This window comes from Ischnura elegans, chromosome 3 (assembly GCF_921293095.1).
Source record: "Ischnura elegans chromosome 3, ioIscEleg1.1, whole genome shotgun sequence".
Lineage (NCBI taxonomy): Eukaryota > Metazoa > Arthropoda > Insecta > Odonata > Coenagrionidae > Ischnura > Ischnura elegans.
Genome location: NC_060248.1, coordinates 20,476,438 through 20,496,150, shown reverse-complemented (window position 1 = coordinate 20,496,150; position 19,713 = coordinate 20,476,438). Strand labels below are relative to the sequence as shown.

The window sequence follows — 19,713 nt, the reverse complement described above, 5'->3', positions numbered from 1 at the left end:
ACTTCTTGATTACTTGATTGACTATATTCAGACATATACGGTTTTTAAAATTTTCGATCTTCTTTTACATTTTTTCAAGATTTAAAATTCATTTATTCACTCTCAGGTTGGTGAATTACATGGTAACCTTACCCAACCCCAAAGACTTGACGCATTGAAAAGATTTCGAGAGGAGCAATTAGACGTCTTGGTAGCCACTGATGTAGCAGCCCGGGGCCTTGACATTAGGGGAGTGAAAACGGTGAGTTACTTATGTTTTAGTATTCATCTTAAAATCCATAATTTTCCACTATATTTGAGTTAATTTTTTTACTTGTGAAGTTGGTCACCATTAAGCACTTGCAGTTGTTGGTTGAAAATTCAATTAAACGCTATTACGAAATTTTTGTTAATACGAAATTACGAATCTCAGTTCCGGTCCTGGTGGCTACAGAAAGAACTGTTTCAAAGTTCAATGGATAAGGAACAGCATTCAGGAAACCCACTCATTTACTGCGTGCACTGAGGCAAGAACCGGTTAAAGGGACTAGTCGCTGGTAGCCAATTGGATTGCCTCTACCATGGGCAATTGGGCTCAGGGAAACTCTATAGTGTACAGAAACTCTGCGAGCACTATAGATCAGTAATCGTTCATTAACACAAAATTGTAATGGACTGTTGCATTCTGCAGGATAACCACACTTTTCAATGTCTTGCATAGGTTTATCAACTTACGAACAAGGTCTCAGAATGTATCTTGTTCGTATGTCAAGGGCTTACAGTATTCGAGAAGATATCAACCCTCATTTGCGTCGTGCAGCAACCCAGAAGTTTGTGTTTCACACACGGATGTTGTTGATAGTGGATGGTCATGAAAGTGGGAATATGATAAGAAACTGAAGTGTTTGAAGGGCAAGAGCTAGGCAGTCAAAAATTGTTTTCCCTATGATCACTTTTCAAGCAGATGACCTCAAAGCAAAACAAGAATTTTATGATACTATTTTGAAAGAAATATACCTCCTTAGTTGCAAATAATTCCAGAGAGTGCAATTAATGCTTATTTCATATAAAATATTAGAAGCAATTGTCATATCAGTGGTACCATTCGTCAATTTCATTTCTAAAAGAAAAGTTATTCCGAATCTCCAGTGTTTCCACCTGGTAAACTTCGTAAAATCGAGTCTATTGTATAATGAGAGTCTACTTGAAGACAAAGGACTTTCTTCTAAAATTCTATTAAAATCTCCTTTCCTCTTGGCAGGCACAATAATGTGCTGAGCTGAATTAACTATGAGCTGAGCATCCAAATTCAAACAAAATGGAAATAAAATAACATACCCAACTAATGCACACTCATGCCCTCATACTCATGGTGCATATTCCTCTTTTTGTAGACTTGTGCTGGGCCACTGTCTCTCAAGAGGAAGCAGGCATGGTAGTAGGAAGGGTTGACGTGAAGCATTGGAATGTGAGAATAAAGGCAGATGTGAACGGTGGAGGGAAGGAGGTGGTGTGGGATTTTTTTTTTTTTTTTTGAGGGATCGATTTGATAGATGGGTATTCTGAAGAATCGTGAATCAAATGTCAAGTAATCATTTGTGCACTCTAATTTTAGTGAGGACTATTGTGTGAGGATTGGCTCCCATCAGAACCAACCTTAACCAATAATGTTTCCATTTGAATGGAATGCATAGATTATTATTAATGCACTGTGCTATTTTTTGTCTAAGCCTTGTCTTTTGTCCTTTCAAGGTTATAAATTTTGTACTTCCGGCAACTTTAGAGCACTATGTCCACAGAGTTGGCCGAACAGCCCGTGCTGGTAGATTTGGAATATCAGTATCTCTGGCTGGTGAAGGTGAACGTCGTTTAGTTAAGGAGGTTGTGCGCCGTGCACGCAATCCTGTGAAAAGTCGTGCAATTCCTCTTGGTAAGTAAACCTTGTTTTTATAAAATGAATTTTTATTCTATGTCAATATAAAGTTTTTGTAAGCGTGAAAAAATAAAATTGTACCTTGGCAGTGTAGTTGTAGTTTCATCTATTCAGGTGTGTATTCTGTAAAACAATTTATGCTATCATTGCTTCAGTGACCTTTGCAAGGGGTCATTCCATGCCAGTTCAACTTCACCGTGGCACCTACAGAATCAGATTTTGATGAAAGTAGATGGGTCAGAATTCAACCTCGTGTTCTCTCTGTGGATCACTGATTTTACCCCAATTTAGCTAATAGGGTGGTTTCCTATTATTTTTTTATTGCCTTAATCGAAAGATTATTACTCCTGGAGTACGTATTTCACGCTTTTAGATTTTTAAATGACGATATCTATTTTTCGCGATTAAATGAAAAGTGAAAAATTCCAAGCGCGCGAAAACGAGACGCTCAAGTATGAATGCTGGGAAATATCTCCGTACGTCGTATTTCTGGTTCCCCCTCCCGCCCGGTGAGGTGACCTTGAGGCGAGGCTTAGCGCTGATACGTCGCAGGCTGCCAGCGGGTAGCTGAGTACCTTGCTGAATGGTAGCGCTTGGCTTAAAAAAGGTTTATTAATACCTTATCAAACGAAGAAAACTTTCCGACCTTAGCCAGTTTTAGTAAGTGATTATTAAGACATGTTTCCCTGAGCTCTGTGCCTCATGCATGCATTGGTAACCTCAGACGATGTATAACTCCTATCCTCTCGTGTAGAAACTAGGTCCCTGTGACGTCACGTGGAGTGGAATCGCATGGGCGCCAATCTGGCCTTTTTCAAATGAGGATAAAATTTGACCCTTGCCATTCGTCTAAACCGGTATTTCAAAAACCAAATAATTTGTGTATTATGAATACACTAATGGTGGGTAACGAATCGCAATCAATGCCTTTCGTTTTCTTTGATGAAGGAAACTACCCTATTGTCTTTACTTATTAGAAAATGAAAAATTCCAGTCTCTGTGTAATACATGTAATTGTTTACAAAATATTGCAACGTTCTAAATCTGCAATTTTGAATTTTAAAGGCCTTTATTCATGTAAAGAATGCAATTTCATATATCGAAGGCCTTGAATTGAAAAATATAATCATTGGATTTTTTTGCGTTTTAAATATTTTAATATTGTCTATAACTGTATTTAAAAAAATTAATTCTTGTGTTATGCTTGTTTTTTTTTTTGCTTTTTGTCCTCTAACAAATGTATTGGTACCTGGCCACTATAAAATGGCAACACTGCTGTATTTGGTTGTCTATCTTTAAAGTAAAAAGAAAGTTAAAAATTAAATGTTCAAATAATTTTTTGGCAATGTACAGTGAGTCCTCGTTTAACGTCACCTATTGTTCCTGAAATATGTGACGATAAACGAAATGACGTTAATCGAAGCATAATATCCCATTAAAACAATGTAAAAATTGAATATCAGTTCCTAGACCTCACAATTCCTATGCGAAAAAATTTTGGCGTACCATATCTGGGTCATTTTTTACGATGGGAATGCCAAACTATGGCATAAATGCGAGTTCCTGTCTTCATCGACGACAATAGCAGCAGTGACTTAAATCCTTCTCCATTTTTGTATCTTCCCGCATTTGCTTTTCGGCTTCGCTATAGTGCGGTCCAGTGAATGCTACCAAACGCTACAGACCGGGGATCCGGTGCTCCAGTCCATAGGCCCTACCCTCGCTACGAGAATTTCTTTTCGGACCAGTAAGGAGCGAAATCAAAATGGTGGAAATGAGCGAGGGCGGGCAAACTGGGATTATGAAATCGAAGAGATGGTTTTAATTGCGAATTGAGGCGGGCGGGCGTCGCCTGGGCATCATCATCGCTGAACCAAAATTATTGGGAACATTGTTCTCTTGGACATTGTCATGGAAATGTCTCTGATGCTAAAATTTGCCAAAACCGTAATCGCAATTAACAATATACACACCGTTTTACACTTTGAATAGACTGACCGTATTACCGCCCACGAAACAAACAACCTGTAACGCCTGCCACTTCGCCTTTTTTCTCGCGCGAAATTTAAAATACGTGACGTTATCGCGAGACGAAGGGACGATAAACGAATCAGCGTCGTAAAATTTTCGTGACGTTATTGCGAAATGACGTTAAACGGGGTGACGTAGAACGAGGACTCACTGTATGTAGCTACCTTTCAATTATTTGAAATAATTTTCGTTACAAATCATTTCAAATAATTTATTTTAACCATATTAAATTAACTAGGCTGCTTGACATTGATGCCATGATAATTGTGATAATTATTGATAAAAAAATATCCTCTGCAAGAAAATTTGTAACGTTGCCATGCGTGTTTAGAAAATAAAAGTTGCTAAGTATACTTCTAAAGTCCCCTGAGGCAATTCAGGTTTCTCAAAGTTTCTCATCTCTCTTCTTTTGCTATAATTTTATATTTCTCTGAAAAAAGTTTTTTGTACAGATGTATGATGTTCTAGCGTCAATTTTAAATTAGAATGAAGTGAGGAAATATTGAGATTAAATAATAATAATACTTATTTTATAGATATACTGGAGAAGTACAAAAAAAGAATTTCTTCTTTAGAAGAAGATGTAAAGGCTATCTTAGATGAAGAAGAATCAGAACGACAATTACAGAAAGCCGAGGGTCAAGCAAAAAAAGTTGAGAAGATGCTTCAAGAGAAGGGTGAAGTTTTGGAAAGGACACGCACATGGTTCCAAACTCAGAAGGAAAGGAAAGAAGAAAAAGGTAGGAGATGCTCCTTGTTAGGGAGCTGATACATTTAATTTCAATCCAGTTGTGTCAAGAATTTTACAATCCATTTTTGGTTTGCATTTTTTCATTGCTCATTAACTTTTTTTATCAAAATAATACGATGGAAAACCATCATGTACCATGTACTTATTAAGTTTAAGTTCATGCATTATTGCATGGAAAAAACCTCCCATATCAAATATCTATAAATACAAAACCCTCCATAAAGATCACAAATGGGCTCTATTTAGGAAAATGGCCTCGTTCGCAATATTTTTCTCATAGAGATTTTTTTTACTTTTGAGCATTTATTCAAATTCACTTCCAAATTCCACATTATTGTAAGAGATTCTCTATGTTGTGTTCAACGTCTGATTGGGCATTGTCATAAGCTGTGCAGCATATCAGAGGCAGGAATGCTAACATGGGCTTATTCGTAAATGCCTTCAACTTAACCAACTTTCGGCTTAACATGGATATCAAATCTGGCAGAGAGCTAGCAGTATGTTATCAGATATTTAATTATTCTAATTAACCCTAATGCAAAGGAAACCTGTTCTTGTGTACTTTTGACATTTGAGGCCATCGAACAGAGGTAAATGGTAAACTTCAAATTATCCTAGTTGCATGTTATCTGTGTATGAGTTCCACCCTCCATAAATTTTTTCCACCATCTTTCTGATCGATGAAATGAACAAACACACCAGGATAATCTCGTATTTTAACCCTTTGGCTGCTGGGAACATGATTTTAGCCACCAGCCTGTGTGGGAGAGAACCCAGAAATATTTTTCACTCTAGCCGGGCCGAGTGTCTCACAATGAGTGAACCCTTATAATCCGGTGCAACCCTTCTTTCTTTCTTACCAATGGATGGGCCTGCATTTGGGTGCTTGTTGTAGGCATATTAACAGTGTGGAGTGGGAAGGAAACAATACAAAATTAGCAGTACTGAAGGCAAGCCCTGCCGTGAGGGATGGGCAGGGAGAGTTGAGCTGCATTAGCGATCCCTGCAGTGAGGGAAAGTGCTCTTGGGCTCTGCCCATTTAGAAGTAAAAAATTTGGGAAACTGCCGTAGGTAGCCGAGCAATGGTCAAATGTTAAAAAACGTTTTTCCCGCAGTCAGCGTACAAAATGTTTAAAAACATTACACCAATCTAAGGGTCAATGCAAGGATACATGAGGATTATTATTTCCGTTAGAATTCCCTTTGTAAAATGTAATTATTTTCTTTACTTGCTGACAAGGAATGTATCAAGTTTATTTGGATGTCTGCTCGTATTGCAGAAGATGATGAGTGGCAAAAAATAATATTGATTAATTTTAGAAGATTTCTTCAAGGGATCATGAATTAATAAAATGTTATCTACGATATTTAAATGTATTTTTCGTATCAAAAATGCGCAATCATTGCTGCGGGATTTTATGAGGTTGAATACACTACATGGGAACTGGAGATTGGGCCACATTCAGGCATGTATACGCCACCACCATTTAAGGTCAAACGGGAGGGGAGGAGAGCAGTGGAAGTGAAGGTAGTGGGGAAATGGAAGCGGAGACCAAGGGAGTAGAGATTGCATGAGTCACAGCTATGTGCTTGCCTGTGTAGGCAGTTTGCTGGAGTATATGGAACATTGGGAATGACATTGACGATGATATAATTGCTGCTCAAAAGATCGAAGGTTGTGTGCAGAAAGCTTTCAATAAGTCATTGAAGCAATCTGAAATAACAGGCTATGGGCATAAATAATGATGTATGCATATTACGATTAGGTAAATTATGAACGTCATCAAACATTAAAGTGAAAGTTTGGATTGTCCTTGTTTTCTGATAATTTGTACCTCCTCTCCCCATCATTAGCCAGATAATGGGGAATGATGGGATATTCTATACTTTCTGAAAAAGTGCATCTGATTGGCATTGTATGGGCAAAATTTCTAATGTGTAGATGGAGTCATTGGAAAAAATTCTATAATTTTTTCACTTGGGTTGCATAAACTCTTAGGATGTTTGCGTGGCCCATCAAAAATCAGGTTGGAAGAGTTGTTTCTCCGAATCACCGATCCTCCTCCTTTGTGATTATTAGCAAAAGTGAAGATGCTCCCTTTGGTCTAGGCATCAACAGGCCCTGGACTGGAGGCATTCACAGGAAAACCAGAATTCTTGCCATTTTGAATTATTTTCATTGGGAAGGGTGCAGAAAGTCAGGGTTTCCAGGAGTTGGCTCCAAATCATTTTAGTCCCCACACCTCGGTGCAAATTGTCAGCTTTCCAGTTTTCGTGGAACTGGTCATGTCAGACTTATTCATATCTTCAATGAACGTCCCAACAAGAGGTTACTGCAGCTGCTTTATTTGTAACTCAGCTCTTTCTTCTTTTGTGACTTTCCTCATCCTATGACAATCCAATCCAATAAGAGGTACTTTTGTGGTTAAAATCAGTAAGAAGTCACCATTTTTCAGGTCCTGTAGTGTTTATTGTGTGAAGGTTATACATACTACGCTTTTGCAATTGGGCAATTGATGGTTTGCTCAGTCTGCGTATTCTGTAGTTCTTTTAAAGCATTTTGAATTGGGTTAGGAAGTATTTTAAGAGTTCTTACTATGAATTACTATTTATCTTGATCTCCATCCTTATTCCTAACCTGGAAGACTCCACCCCTGTAAATCAAGAAGTCCAAGTTGTCTCTTATATGTGAATTGATTGTTACTTTAATTTTAGAAAATTTTGGTGGAAATTTACAGTTTCAAATTGCTACAATATTATTTATCAAATTCAGTATGAATATCAAACTTCTTGATGCAGATTTATTTCTCTCAGTGAATAAATGAATGAAACAATATTTCAGTAATGCCAGGGGCTTAAAAACTTTTAAAAAATTTTTGTTGAAAAAAAAGCTCCTCTTGTTGATAATGATGTCAAAGGCTAGAATTGATCATTTGGTAATTGGTGTCAAAAGGAAATAATGTTGTTTAGGAATGCTTGTTTGTTTGAAATTTTCAAACTTAATTTTTCTCTTGTTGTTTTAGCTAAACTATCGTTGACTGTGAACAATACAGAGAAAAAGAAAAAAGGGAAGCGTAAGGGTGATATGGGTGGCAGTGATGATGACGACAGCGATGAGAAGCAGAAGAGAGGTGTGAGGGGTGGCAAGAAGAACAAAGCGAAGGCAGAGAAGAGAGCCAAGGGTGGGGGGAAGGATCCGTCAGAAATCAATGCCCTCAAGGAGCTGGAAAAAGTTGCTGCCCTGCAAGTGCGTTTGGCTAAACGTATGAACAAACCAAGTCGCATGCGTGCAGTCGCAGATTACGGTAACAACTCCAAGGAAACCAAGAGTAAATTTTCAGGTATGCTATCATTAAGATCTATTTATATTGGATTGTGGGGAGTAACTTTATTCCCTTCATCTCCCATGGCTTTCTCTGTATGTAATCATTGTAAAATCATGTTCAGCTTGAGAACAGTGATTACTGAGCTTTCAAAAATCAGAGAATTCCTTTTTAAAAATATTATATCTTGAGTATCTTTTGATAGTGGTGTGAAAAGAACCCTTCTCATAATAATTATTAAGAAGTAACATCGATGCTAGTTTTGTCTAATATACCCTCACATATCCTCTACGATTATTTCACATGTAATTATTAGACTTTCCATGCAAAATCAAAGTTAAGATATTCATTAATTATGATTAAAAGATACATAAAAAATTGGTGATGTAGGTGTCACGCTACCTAATGACTTCTATTGTAAGATGACAAATTGCATTAATTTTTATTTGTTGCCTATCTTAAGCCTTGTGACAACTTTTATCAGAACTGCTCATACATCTGGTCCATCTTAGTTCCTCCATAGAGCATTGACCCTTCTGAAGTTGATGACATTATTAGAATTGAGCTGCTGGAAAAATATTCCTGTTGGAAGTATTTGTCTTACCTGTTTTGGGCCTATTGCTTAGCATTAATGTTTTGTTGTTTGTTTTCTGATGAATAATTTTCTGAAATATTCCTGTTGGCTGGATGAGGTGATTCCATGTATTTAAGTTGTAGACCAGGGTAAAAAATTATTATTATTCCTGCATATATTTTCAAGAAGCAAGAAATCTGATGGAAATACGTGTCTTTGCAGGTAAAAGAAAATCATCCTTTGCAGAAGACTTGACTGATGTCAGCCGCAAGAACGTGAAACGCATCAGATATGAGTAAGTTTTTTCTATTTTTACTATCTAAAATCTCCATTCAGTTTTGTTTTTCTTTAATGCAGTAAAATCTCAAATTAACAATGTCAAAAGGGCCCAAATTCCCATCTATGTAAGTTTAAGGGTATGTAAAGAAGAGATTGTCTTATTGTGTTGCATGCATTAGTCATCCAATTGGCTTATGATTCCCTTAAAAATTAACTACAGCGAGTCCTCGTTTGACGTCACTTACCGTTCCTGAAAAATGTGACGATAAACGAAATGACGTTAATCGAAACATAATATCCCATAAGAAACAATGTTAAAAGTGAATATCGGCTCCTAGACCTCACAATTCCTTGGCGAATAAATTTTAGCGTATCATATCTGAGGCATTTTTTACGATGGGAATGCCAAACTATGGCATAAATACGGAGTTCCTGTCTTCATCGACGACAATAGCAGTAGTGACGTACATCCTTCTCCATTTTTCTATCTTCCCGCATTTGCTCTTCGGCTTCGCTATCGTGGTCGCCCGGGCGAGCGTCGCCTGGGCATCATCATATCTGAAACATCGTCGCAGTTACAGGAACCAAAATTATTGTGAACACGGCAAAAAAAGTGACGACAAAAACTCCGAGTTCTACACGGAAAAATGCCTTGAAATAACTTTTTAGGTTCCTGAAAACCATTATGTCAAGTAAAACCTTGCGCACATACCTAAGAATTCATTTAGCAGAAAATTTGCTAAAACCGTAATTGCAATTAACAATAAACGCACCACTTTTTACACTTCGTTTACACTGACTGTTTTACCGCCTGCAAAACGAACGACCTTTAACGCCCGCCACTTCACGTTTTTTCTCGCGCGATATTTAAAAGACTTGACGTTATCGTGAAGCGAAGGTGCGATAAACGAATGACGATCACAAAATTTTCGTGACGTTATCGCGAAATGAAGTTAAACGGGGTGATGCAGAACGAGAACTCACTGTAATGGCTAAATGAATATTTTTATGTGAGGCGATGGGCTGTCGGCACCATGCTGTTGTTGGCCAATACAGTCGGATCCGGATTTAACGTCTTCGCATTTAACGTTTTTCCGCATTTAGCGTTTATTTTTTGCGGTCCCGATTCATTCCCTATTAGAACAATGTAAAAATAATCCGTATTTAGTGTTTCCGCATTTTGCGTTTTTCCGCATTTATGGTCGTAAAAATTTTTCCCGCGCAAGATTTTTTTGCCCGATTTAACGTTTTTTCATGACGGTTCGTGCAAATGATTATCCAAATCTTCGAATTTCTGCTCGTCAACAAGAAGAGTCCCATTGAAGTTTACTAAGAGTCGATAGAATACCGGGGAACGCTTCTTCAACTGCTTTCTTCCGCGAATGCAGCGCTGGGACCTTCAACTCGCTAGCTGGGTGATTTGTCTTCTCGTAATGTTTTGCCCCCCTTCTAGTCCAAACACCGGGCACTTTTTGGATCAGATCCCATGTAATGGAGCAAAGTTATCCCTTAATAACCTCAAATTACCTTATCCTTCAATTTTCGAATTTGACTTCGATGATACGTGCGACTGAAGACACGAGTTTTTCTCCGAGGGCCGCTACAATGGCGGTTTTCTCGTAATGTTTTCAATTGATGGCTCGTAATGTCAATGACGGTTTTCTCGTAATGTTTTCACTTGATGGCTTATGCCCCTTTCAATTATACTCTCTACGGGTAGTCCATTTTTAGCCCAATATTTTCCAGTCATCTACTTTCTCTTTTCAAAAGAGGAGACACAATATCATTTGCGCAGTTCACCAGGTGATTCTTTCTATAGATTTCTGTTTCCACAGAGGAACAGAGAAAGAACCGAGGAAGCGTTTCCCCTGTCATGTTCGTGAAAGAAAGCATTTTCCCTACGGAACAACATTGTTTCACATCGTAATTTAGATGTCCCGAAGCCCATTTACCGACATGCGCCTGGTTGATATCGCTGTCGACTCAAAGATATTTATCTGGGGCTATTTTATGTCAAAGACCCATCTGGCAGTCCCCGGAGACAACACTTACCCTGAGAAATAAACTCAAGGCTTGGAAGCATTGGAAAAAACACCCCAGCCCCCTGTCCCGCGCCTTGTTCGTTACGCTACGGCGCCATGCTAGCTTCCTCATTCGCCGAGACTACAAAACCCACACACAGGACATTTCTGTCGGAATTCGTGACAATCCGAAGCGATTCTGGACGCTCATTAATGCCAAAAGAAAGTCACACAGAATCCCTGCCTCTGTGTCCTGCAATGGAAATATTTCTAATAGTGATGAACGCCCGGAGGTGTTCAATGAGTATTTTTGTGCAAACTTCAACTCTGCCACTCCAACACTCCCTCTCCCGAAGCTTCAACCCGTATGCCACCAGTCCCTTTCATCCATCTCCACCGATCCCAAAGAAGTTCTGTCCTTCCTTACGGCTCTGCCCTCCTCGAAGGCCACCGGGTCCGACAATATCGGCTCCCTCTTTCTCTCTCGCACCGCTAACACCCTTTGCATCCCTATATCCATCCTCTTCAATAGGTTCTTCTCCGTTGGCACGTTCCCTGAACAATGGAAGAGAGCAAATGTCACACCAATTTTAAAATCTGGCCCCGAAGGAATCGTGGAAAATTATCGTCCGATTTCCATTCTCCCTGTTCTGTCCATTATTTTTGAGAGAATCATACATAGCCGTCTTCTTCACTTCTCCCTCCCCTACATTTCTCCCCATCAGCATGGTTTCCTTCCCGGCGGGTCGTGTCTCTCTAACCTTGCGGTACTGCACCACCATATTACCAAATCTTTCGAGTCTAACTCACAGCTCGATGTTTGCTACGTAGACTTCTCCAAAGCTTTCGACACCGTTAACCACACATTACTAATACATAAACTTAAACACCGTTACAATATACATTCGAAGTTTCTATCTCTGATCAACAGCTTCCTCAGCTCACGTTACCAACGGGTATTGATTGACGGCATCTCATCCTCTTACTTACGAGTTAAATCTGGTGTACCGCAGGGAAGCGTCCTCGGTCCCCTCCTATTCGCACTCTTCATTGACGATATTACGGATGGTATCAGCCCTTTTGGCTGCAATGTTCTGTTGTACGCGGACGATTGCAAGATTTTTAAAAGAGTGGATCGCCCCACCGACTCACATTCCCTTCAATCGGCACTCAATTTTATCACCGATTGGTGCTCGACTTGGCTGATGCGGGTCAACCCCTCCAAATCGGTGATGATGACATTCACGTTGAAAAACAATCCCCTGAAGCACTCCTACTGCCTTTTAAATAAGCCTATCCCCCTTGTAACCTCCCACTGCGACCTAGGTGTGATTTTTGACGATAAATTAAAATTTCATGATCATATTTCGCTGATCGTGAGGAGAGCAATGGCCATTGTTGGTATGATTTATAGAATAACAGACCTTCACGACCCTACCGCATTAAGAACAGTTTTTTTGCGGTTGTATTCTCCCCATACTTGAATACTGCTCACCAGTCTGGTCTACCGCCTGCCCCACTACTCTAAGCTTGCTCAACCGTCCTTTAAACTTCTTTCTTGCAGTAGTCCCCCATCGAATCCCCACACTCAGATATTACGCCCGTGACGCTATCCTTTCCTCCCTCAGGATACCTAACATAACAAGCCGCCGTTTCTTATCAGATCTCATGTTTCTACATAAAGTCTTTAGTGGTCCTCTACGGACAAACGAAATTCTCCCTCTTTTCCGATTTCATATTCCTCCTCGCCCCTTACGAAACAACTCTCTGCTTCACATTCCGCGATTCCGTCTCTCCATCTCTCAACGCTCTCTGTTCTTCCGAATCCCCTCCTTGTTTAACTCCATCACTTCGAAAATCCCTTCCCTGGACCTATTTTCCTCTGCTACTAGTTACAAAGCCACCTTAAAATACCATCTCAATAATTCACCATTGTCTAATCAATAGTGCCCCTTCTCACGTTTAAAAATTTTGTTTACTGTTACTTTTCATTTACTGTGCTATTGTTTGTTATCTTTTATATATTATTTATTTAGGAACAGCCAATGTAAAGGCCTTTGTGCCGTTTTTGGTGATGAAATAAATAAATAAAGAGAATGACAATCGGAGTTTTGACGAATCATCACGGTCCATGGCTCTAAATAAATTGCTCGTTCCGGGAAAAATCACCGCATAATCACGGTAAAAAAAGATCGCGGAAAAATACGAAAATCCAGCAGGATTGCCCTTGGTGGTTGACTCCGACATCATAACTCGGACGAAGTTGCCAAACTCTAGAGGCACTGACAATTTTTCTGATGAAATCCAGTTTTGTTGAAGATTAAACCTTTTCACTTAACTTAAAGTTTAGCTAATCGCTATTCAAGGTCCAACCAAATTTCATTAAAAGCTGCAGAGAAACAAGGTGAGTCGGAGTCAAGGTGATCAGCGCGCCGCGTGAGCAACTTCTCCGGGCTCCATTCGACCTGCATGAGGCCGCGGATATATGACAACGAATCTGGTGTCATCATCGAGTTGAATCACCATCGACTTGTAGGCATACTAGAAATAAGATTCTCCTTTTTTGGATGACCTCGAAATCCAAAATGTGCACACAGGAGGCTTTTTAAAGGCTCATAAATCCCTCGTTTCGCGGAGGCTACAGAAAACTAGTTTTAAAGTATACCGGGATTTAAGTTTTAAAGGATCCGGGTTCGAATCCCGGTCAAGGCGAATAATTTTTTCTCTGTGGATCTTTCGCACGCTGCAGAAAACGTTAAGTTGACAAAATTCCAATAAACCTCCCTTTTACTAGTTATTCGGTAGTTTAGAATTTGGGATTAGCGATCTTCTGTTGTCCTTTTATTTAACTCATCTTTATTGTTGCAATGACGATTTTTTAGGACATACTTACACCTTTTCTTATTGTATTAGAAATGCTATACACCCATGTCTCGTATAGCGCAAGGGATGCGTTCTTTGGGGTCTTTGCGCTATACGAATTTGCGTTATACGAGAGCGTTTTAACATTGGGAAGATAGGGATGCGTTCCTGGTAGCATAGGTCTTGGGTATTGAATTTCCTCTAAAACATCTATATTCCCATAAAAAGCCTTAGAAAACATTATTTATAAAATGTTTATAGTTTAAAACATCTTTAAAGATAGTATGCACGTATTCAAAGACTTTTATTCACGTTAAAAAAAAATTCTTACGTGCTTTTGAAATTCCCTCCTGTCGTGCGGGTAGGCTAACATCTGCTATCTCAGGGGATCGTAATGTGTTGCCGGCAGTAGACGATTTTTCAAACTAGTCTAAAAACAACTATTATGTCACTCAGGCTCTTTTGTCGCTCATCGAAATGACAGGAAAATGCTACTTTGAACGCCATTTCATAGCTAGCGGAGTTTATGAATGATAAATCATTTTAATTTGAAGTCATCCGAGTCATTAGCAGCTACGTGAAACAGTCTTTAAATGCCTTAAAACCTGACCCAGGTTTTCCTTCCCTGAAAATGAATGAACGAGATTGCATTCTTTTCCAAAACAATATCGTCTCGTCAACACTAAAAACTGGTTGAGGGGGAAAGGAGCCACTTTCAATCACAGCTTGGAGTTCATCAGAAAATGCTGTGGTGACTGCGCTATCAACACTTGCAGATTCACCTGATATCGCCGCACTGAAAATACCTGCTTGCCGTTTAAATTCTGGAACCAACCGGAGCTTTCACTAAATGTCTCGGAGCGATTACCACTCTCGTCTTTTTGTCCTGATTCACTATTAATTTTCCGTATGTGTAGACCGCTTGGTTGAAGTTGGTGCCGCTGAGGTCACTTATGTTTTAACTTCGTCTTTATTCAGAATAAGGCATCGTGCGTTTAAACTTCTGCGAAATATCGCTTTGACGCTCTCCATTTTCAAAGCAATTGACCTCTTTCAATTCCTCTTCTAGGTTTATAGTTTTTCTTGATAAATTCTTGATTTTTCTACACGCATTCCTATTTTTTACCATATTCTCTTGGTTTTTACTCTGTATGGCTCTATCTATATCACCTTCCACTGCTGAACTGTATTCCTGAGACGCAGAAGGCCTGCGACTGCGGGGAGGGAACGAAGCCATTGTGTTTGAGACTATAGCGGACCCTTTTATGTGTTGATGCTATAAATGCGCCACTCGGCCACCGCTTCTTTTCTCCCCCGTGAATACCGATGACCTTGAAGGCTTTAGCGTAGACCCTCTACCTGGAAGTCAATCGCCCGATAACCTATGACGGCAAAGATACGTCTCAAACCGTATTGCTGAAAAAAAATCATTTCCACTAGCCCCATGCTTATGATCTAAATGATCTAAATTAACTCATTCTGTTAAGGAGACGAGATAAATTACTTCGGTAGGCCGGCCAATGGATTTCGATTAATATATAAACTAAAAAGAAGATTTGAGGCAAGCAATGATATTAATATGCGTAAAATGATAGAAATTTCGTGTGTACTTAGTGCAAGTTCACGTTTTATCACGAGAGCGTTTAAGATTTTTGATTAGGCTACACTGCGTTGCAATGTTTCCCCGAGGAACGAATTTGCGCTATATCGAAATTGCGCTAATCGAAATTGCGCTATACGAGACATGGGTGTAGTCACCTACATGTCACTTTTACAGAAAAAATTTTAAAATTTCATCAAGACGACTGAAATATGAGTAAAAATGGAATCACTAATGTCCATAATGATATTCCGTGTGGAAATACTTTTAAGTTGATGTACATTATAATTTTCTTAAAATATTTCATTAAAACAATTGTCATCCTCTCATTACCTACCTATTTCTACGACCCATTTTTTTAGCTGATTCCTGAAAAGTATTTTCCAACCCTCACTGGGCAGAGAACATTTAACCAATGAATTTTTTGCTGCATGCAGCACCTTTTAGTTACTTAAAATAATTTATTTTATTCATAAAAAGCCATTCCAATCATTACAGACCCTAAAACCTGAAAAAAATGGCATGTCCTCATTTAATGTTTGTCCGCATTTAGTGTTTTAAATTTTGTCCCCCCTGAAAAACCTTAAATCAGGATTCCACTGTATTTAAAAGTTGAGGTTTACTTTGAAAGGCTTAAAACTTGTACTGGTTTAACCATTACTTTTTTAGTATATGAAGTAATATCTATATTTATTTATAAGGGTAAAAACTTTTCAACCATTTATTCAATGCACGGTATAACAATAAATGTAATGGTACCAAAATCATAAAAATAGCTAAAAAGATTGGTTTTTATAAGTGTTCAAACTCAATTTTCTATACTTTTGGTACCAACAGTAATTCATATTTTTATTGGCTTTGATGGCTTTATGATGGCAGAGATGTCCAAGCTGAGGAAAATTTTGCCCCAATACTGTCCAAATCAGCAAAATCTCTTGTAAATTACTCTAAACTCATGCAAAAAAAATTTAAATTTTGATGGTGGAAAATTTTTCCATTTCTTGTTTACATCTTTCACTTCTTCTTTCTAGGGCCAACAAGAAACAGAGGGAAGACATGAGACCACGATCTAAGTTTGATAAAAATAAAAAAGTCTCAAAAGTATCAAAAAAGAAAGGCTTTGCCAAGAAGAGATAATGAATTTTGTAAATAATAAGGTGAAATAAATTTTATTCTCAAAAACTCACTTATTGGAAAATGCACATGTTGGTAATAGTACCTCATGAGAAGTCCGTAACTCATCCAATGCTGAGTGCAACACTGTGACAGACTACATATATCGGCTAACTGTGGTCAACACTGGAACCTAATCAGGAAAGCTCAACCTGCCAGAATGATAAGAAAAAGGTTCAAATGAAAGGGTTATAGATATGTATTATTTTTGAATCTGGTGAATTATGGTATCTTCATAATGCAAGCTGAAAGGACACTATGTTAATGGCTGGTTATGAAACCAGAAACAAGTAAAGTAATTTATTTGCTATTGATGACATGTTTTTGACATAGTAATATCCTTTCTGCACTGAATTGTTGAGGCCTTTACTTTGTAGAATTCCATATTTAATGTTTGGAAGGAAATTTCTTTTTGTAGAAAAGCTAAGAAATATCCTTTCTTCCTATGTTACACAAATGAAGCCATTTTTCATTTTTGCAAATGGCTGTTGTGTAGGAAAGGAAGTGATAAATAGTATTCATCATTGAAGCATTCGCACCTTGGAGGAGAATTCAAGGGAGCAGAAAATTTTGGGAAACTGGCCAGAAGACTCCTTACCCTAAATTGAGAGAAATACCATAGCAAATACAAATCGAATTCTTTGACAGTGTATCCTATTAAGCCACAATAGGGTAGTTTCCTTCATGAAAGAAAACAAAAGGCATTGATTGCGATTCATTACCCACCATTAGTGTATTCATAATGTACAAATTATTTGGTTTTAGAAATACCGGTTTAGACGAATGGCAATGGTCAATTTTATCCTCATTTGAAAAAGGCCATTGGCGCCCATGCGATGCCACTCCAGGTGACGTCACATGGACCTAGTTTCTACACGAGTAGATAGGAGTTTTATATCGTCTGAGATTAACAATGCATGCATGAGGCACAGAGCTCAGGGAAACATATAATAATCACATATTAAAACTGGCTAAGGTCAGAAAGTTTTCTTCGTTTGATAAGGTATTAATAATCCTTATTTAAGCCAAGTGCTACCAGCTAGCAGGGTACTCTGCTACCAGCTAGCAGGGTACTCTGCTACCTGCTAGCATCCTGCATTGTATCAGCACTCAAAGCCTCACCCCAAGGTCACCTCACTTGCGGCAGTGGGAACCAGAATGATGTCACACGGAGTGTTTCCCAGCATTCATACTTAGCTGGCGCATTTTCGCGCGCTTCAAAATTTTCACTTTTCATTTAATCGCGAAAAATAGATATCGTCGTCATTTAAAAATCTAAAAGCGTGAAATAAGTACTCCAGGAGTAATAATCTTTTGATTTAGGCAATAAAAAAATAATACGAAGCCACCCTATTTTTTTAGATATGAACTTTCTTTCAAAGCTTACCCCAGCATAGGTAAGAACAGAAGATGCACTCGAAAATACTGGAAAGAATTAATTTGTTAAGTGAGCAGTTCCAGGATAACCTAAATGGTCACTGTAGCTTTAGACTATGGTCTATCTACATATATCAGTTAATGAAAGAAATGTTTTCTTGAAAATTCTGTCACTGCTTGGCTGGGATGTGCAGCTATTTTACAGCTTTAGTATACACAGGCAAGTATGTAACTCTCTTTTATTCTGCCTCCTATGTATTTCTGCTGTTCCGTTGCTATCACGGCTACCCATTATTCATACTTGCTCTCTGTAAATATTTTTGGTCAATCAAGAGTTAATAAAATCTAGAAGTGTATCTCCTGAAGCAAATTAAAATAGGAACAATGTCTTTGGGAGTTATCGGAATGTGATTTTGAGTACTTCACCAGGTTTTCAGCCAACATAGGGGAGAGACAAGTTGGAATGTATGTCTCATTAATAGTATTCCGGTTTCATGTCTAAACTTCAAATTATGGCCATGGTTACAGTCAAGGTCAGGAAGTAGAGCCCTGCGAAGCACCTCCCAAACTTTCACTCGGCTGGTGGTGAAATTGAATGTATACACTTAGATGTACCTGATGTAGCTATATGCTCGACGTCTCACTCGCATCGAGTCCATGGTCAACCACGTGGTATAAATGGATTCGGGCGATTCGGTAGCTCCTGGGGAATTTGCTTACTTCGTTCTGGTTAATCTGTGACCAGATGGAGTAATCTGAGAAGGTGTGAAGAGTGGGGTATGCTTTCTTGGGTGGCCTGACATGTATGACTGTATGCAATGATTCATTATTGAGCCCAACTGTACTCTGCTGTAGGTTTCAGATTTCTTTGCCAGTTTTTGGGCTCTTTGCCCATTTCTCCATCAAAAATGTGGAATGGTAAATGACTTATGAGCAGCCAACCAACTGTGGTCAATCATGGTAGCCGTTTTACAGGACTCAAAGAAGCTGCTCCCCACCCCTCCAAAAAAATTTAGTTGATATATTTCATTCATGACCTGTAGCAAGCAGATATGGTCAAGGTTCTTAAACCTCCAGCAAAATGTCGGAAGATAGTCTTAAAAGTGCCTCCTCCAAATGAATCTCAAAATGCAACCTTCCCTCCGAATAAATCCCCTAAAATATTTTCTCGCTATTCCCTAGTCCAGAGGGGCAATGTAGAATACTGATTATGCCCATGGCTAGCTATGCCAATCGTTCAAAAAAGTGCAGTGCAGTCATATGACATTGTTAAAGTCATGGAGAAGGCCCTATTTCTTAACAATGTTACGTCATGTGGGAAGGACCCTATTCCAATGAAGTAAATGCTTATAAAATCTGTTACCTGAGAAGCATCATCCGTAGGCTATGGGTCCTTTCATAATCTCTCAGAGAGCCATGAGAGAAAGAAATAATTGCCCCTTCCTAACCAGTAGTGCCTCTTTCATGTTGGTTATAGCAGTTCAACAGTCAATGACAATACCATATGGTTCTACTATGTTAATACTGAAGCAACCCCACTCCAAGAAATCTTCTCAGCATTCAGTATATTTGGGTGACGATGATATAGATTTTCCAGATGCTTTTTCAGCAAATACCATCCAGTGAAAGGGCTTTGGGTACTTCAGCTCCCCGGAACTTTTTCACTTAACTCACATTACATCTGCTGAGGATACCACTCTAACATAGAGACATATTCTCACACAGTCTATTTTTCAATATCGTGTCCTTTCATAATGTCTGTCAATAGGCAACAATGAGAATAAATTACATCATCAAGCGAACGAAATGA

General features: G+C 38.7%; 1 protein-coding gene and 1 long non-coding RNA gene across 2 annotated transcripts in view; one reads left to right on the top strand and one right to left on the bottom strand.

Annotated features, from left to right (window-relative positions):
* LOC124155517 (probable ATP-dependent RNA helicase DDX27) overlaps positions 1–16,539 on the top strand; it is a 38,615-nt gene extending 22,076 nt beyond the window's left edge. The window contains exons 10-15 of the mRNA XM_046529407.1: positions 107–241; positions 1,732–1,909; positions 4,480–4,683; positions 7,718–8,035; positions 8,814–8,886; positions 16,385–16,539. Coding sequence (XP_046385363.1) covers positions 107–241; positions 1,732–1,909; positions 4,480–4,683; positions 7,718–8,035; positions 8,814–8,886; positions 16,385–16,490 — 1,014 coding nt within the window. The 3' untranslated portion in view covers positions 16,491–16,539. The remainder of the gene's footprint in view (positions 1–106; positions 242–1,731; positions 1,910–4,479; positions 4,684–7,717; positions 8,036–8,813; positions 8,887–16,384) is intronic.
* LOC124155520 lies at positions 15,942–19,653 on the bottom strand. The gene is made up of 3 exons (XR_006864197.1): positions 19,267–19,653; positions 16,573–16,678; positions 15,942–16,380 (listed from the first exon to the last, which is right to left on the bottom strand). It is a non-coding gene; the product is annotated as an uncharacterized LOC124155520 (long non-coding RNA).
* Between the last annotated feature and the right edge of the window lie 60 nt (positions 19,654–19,713).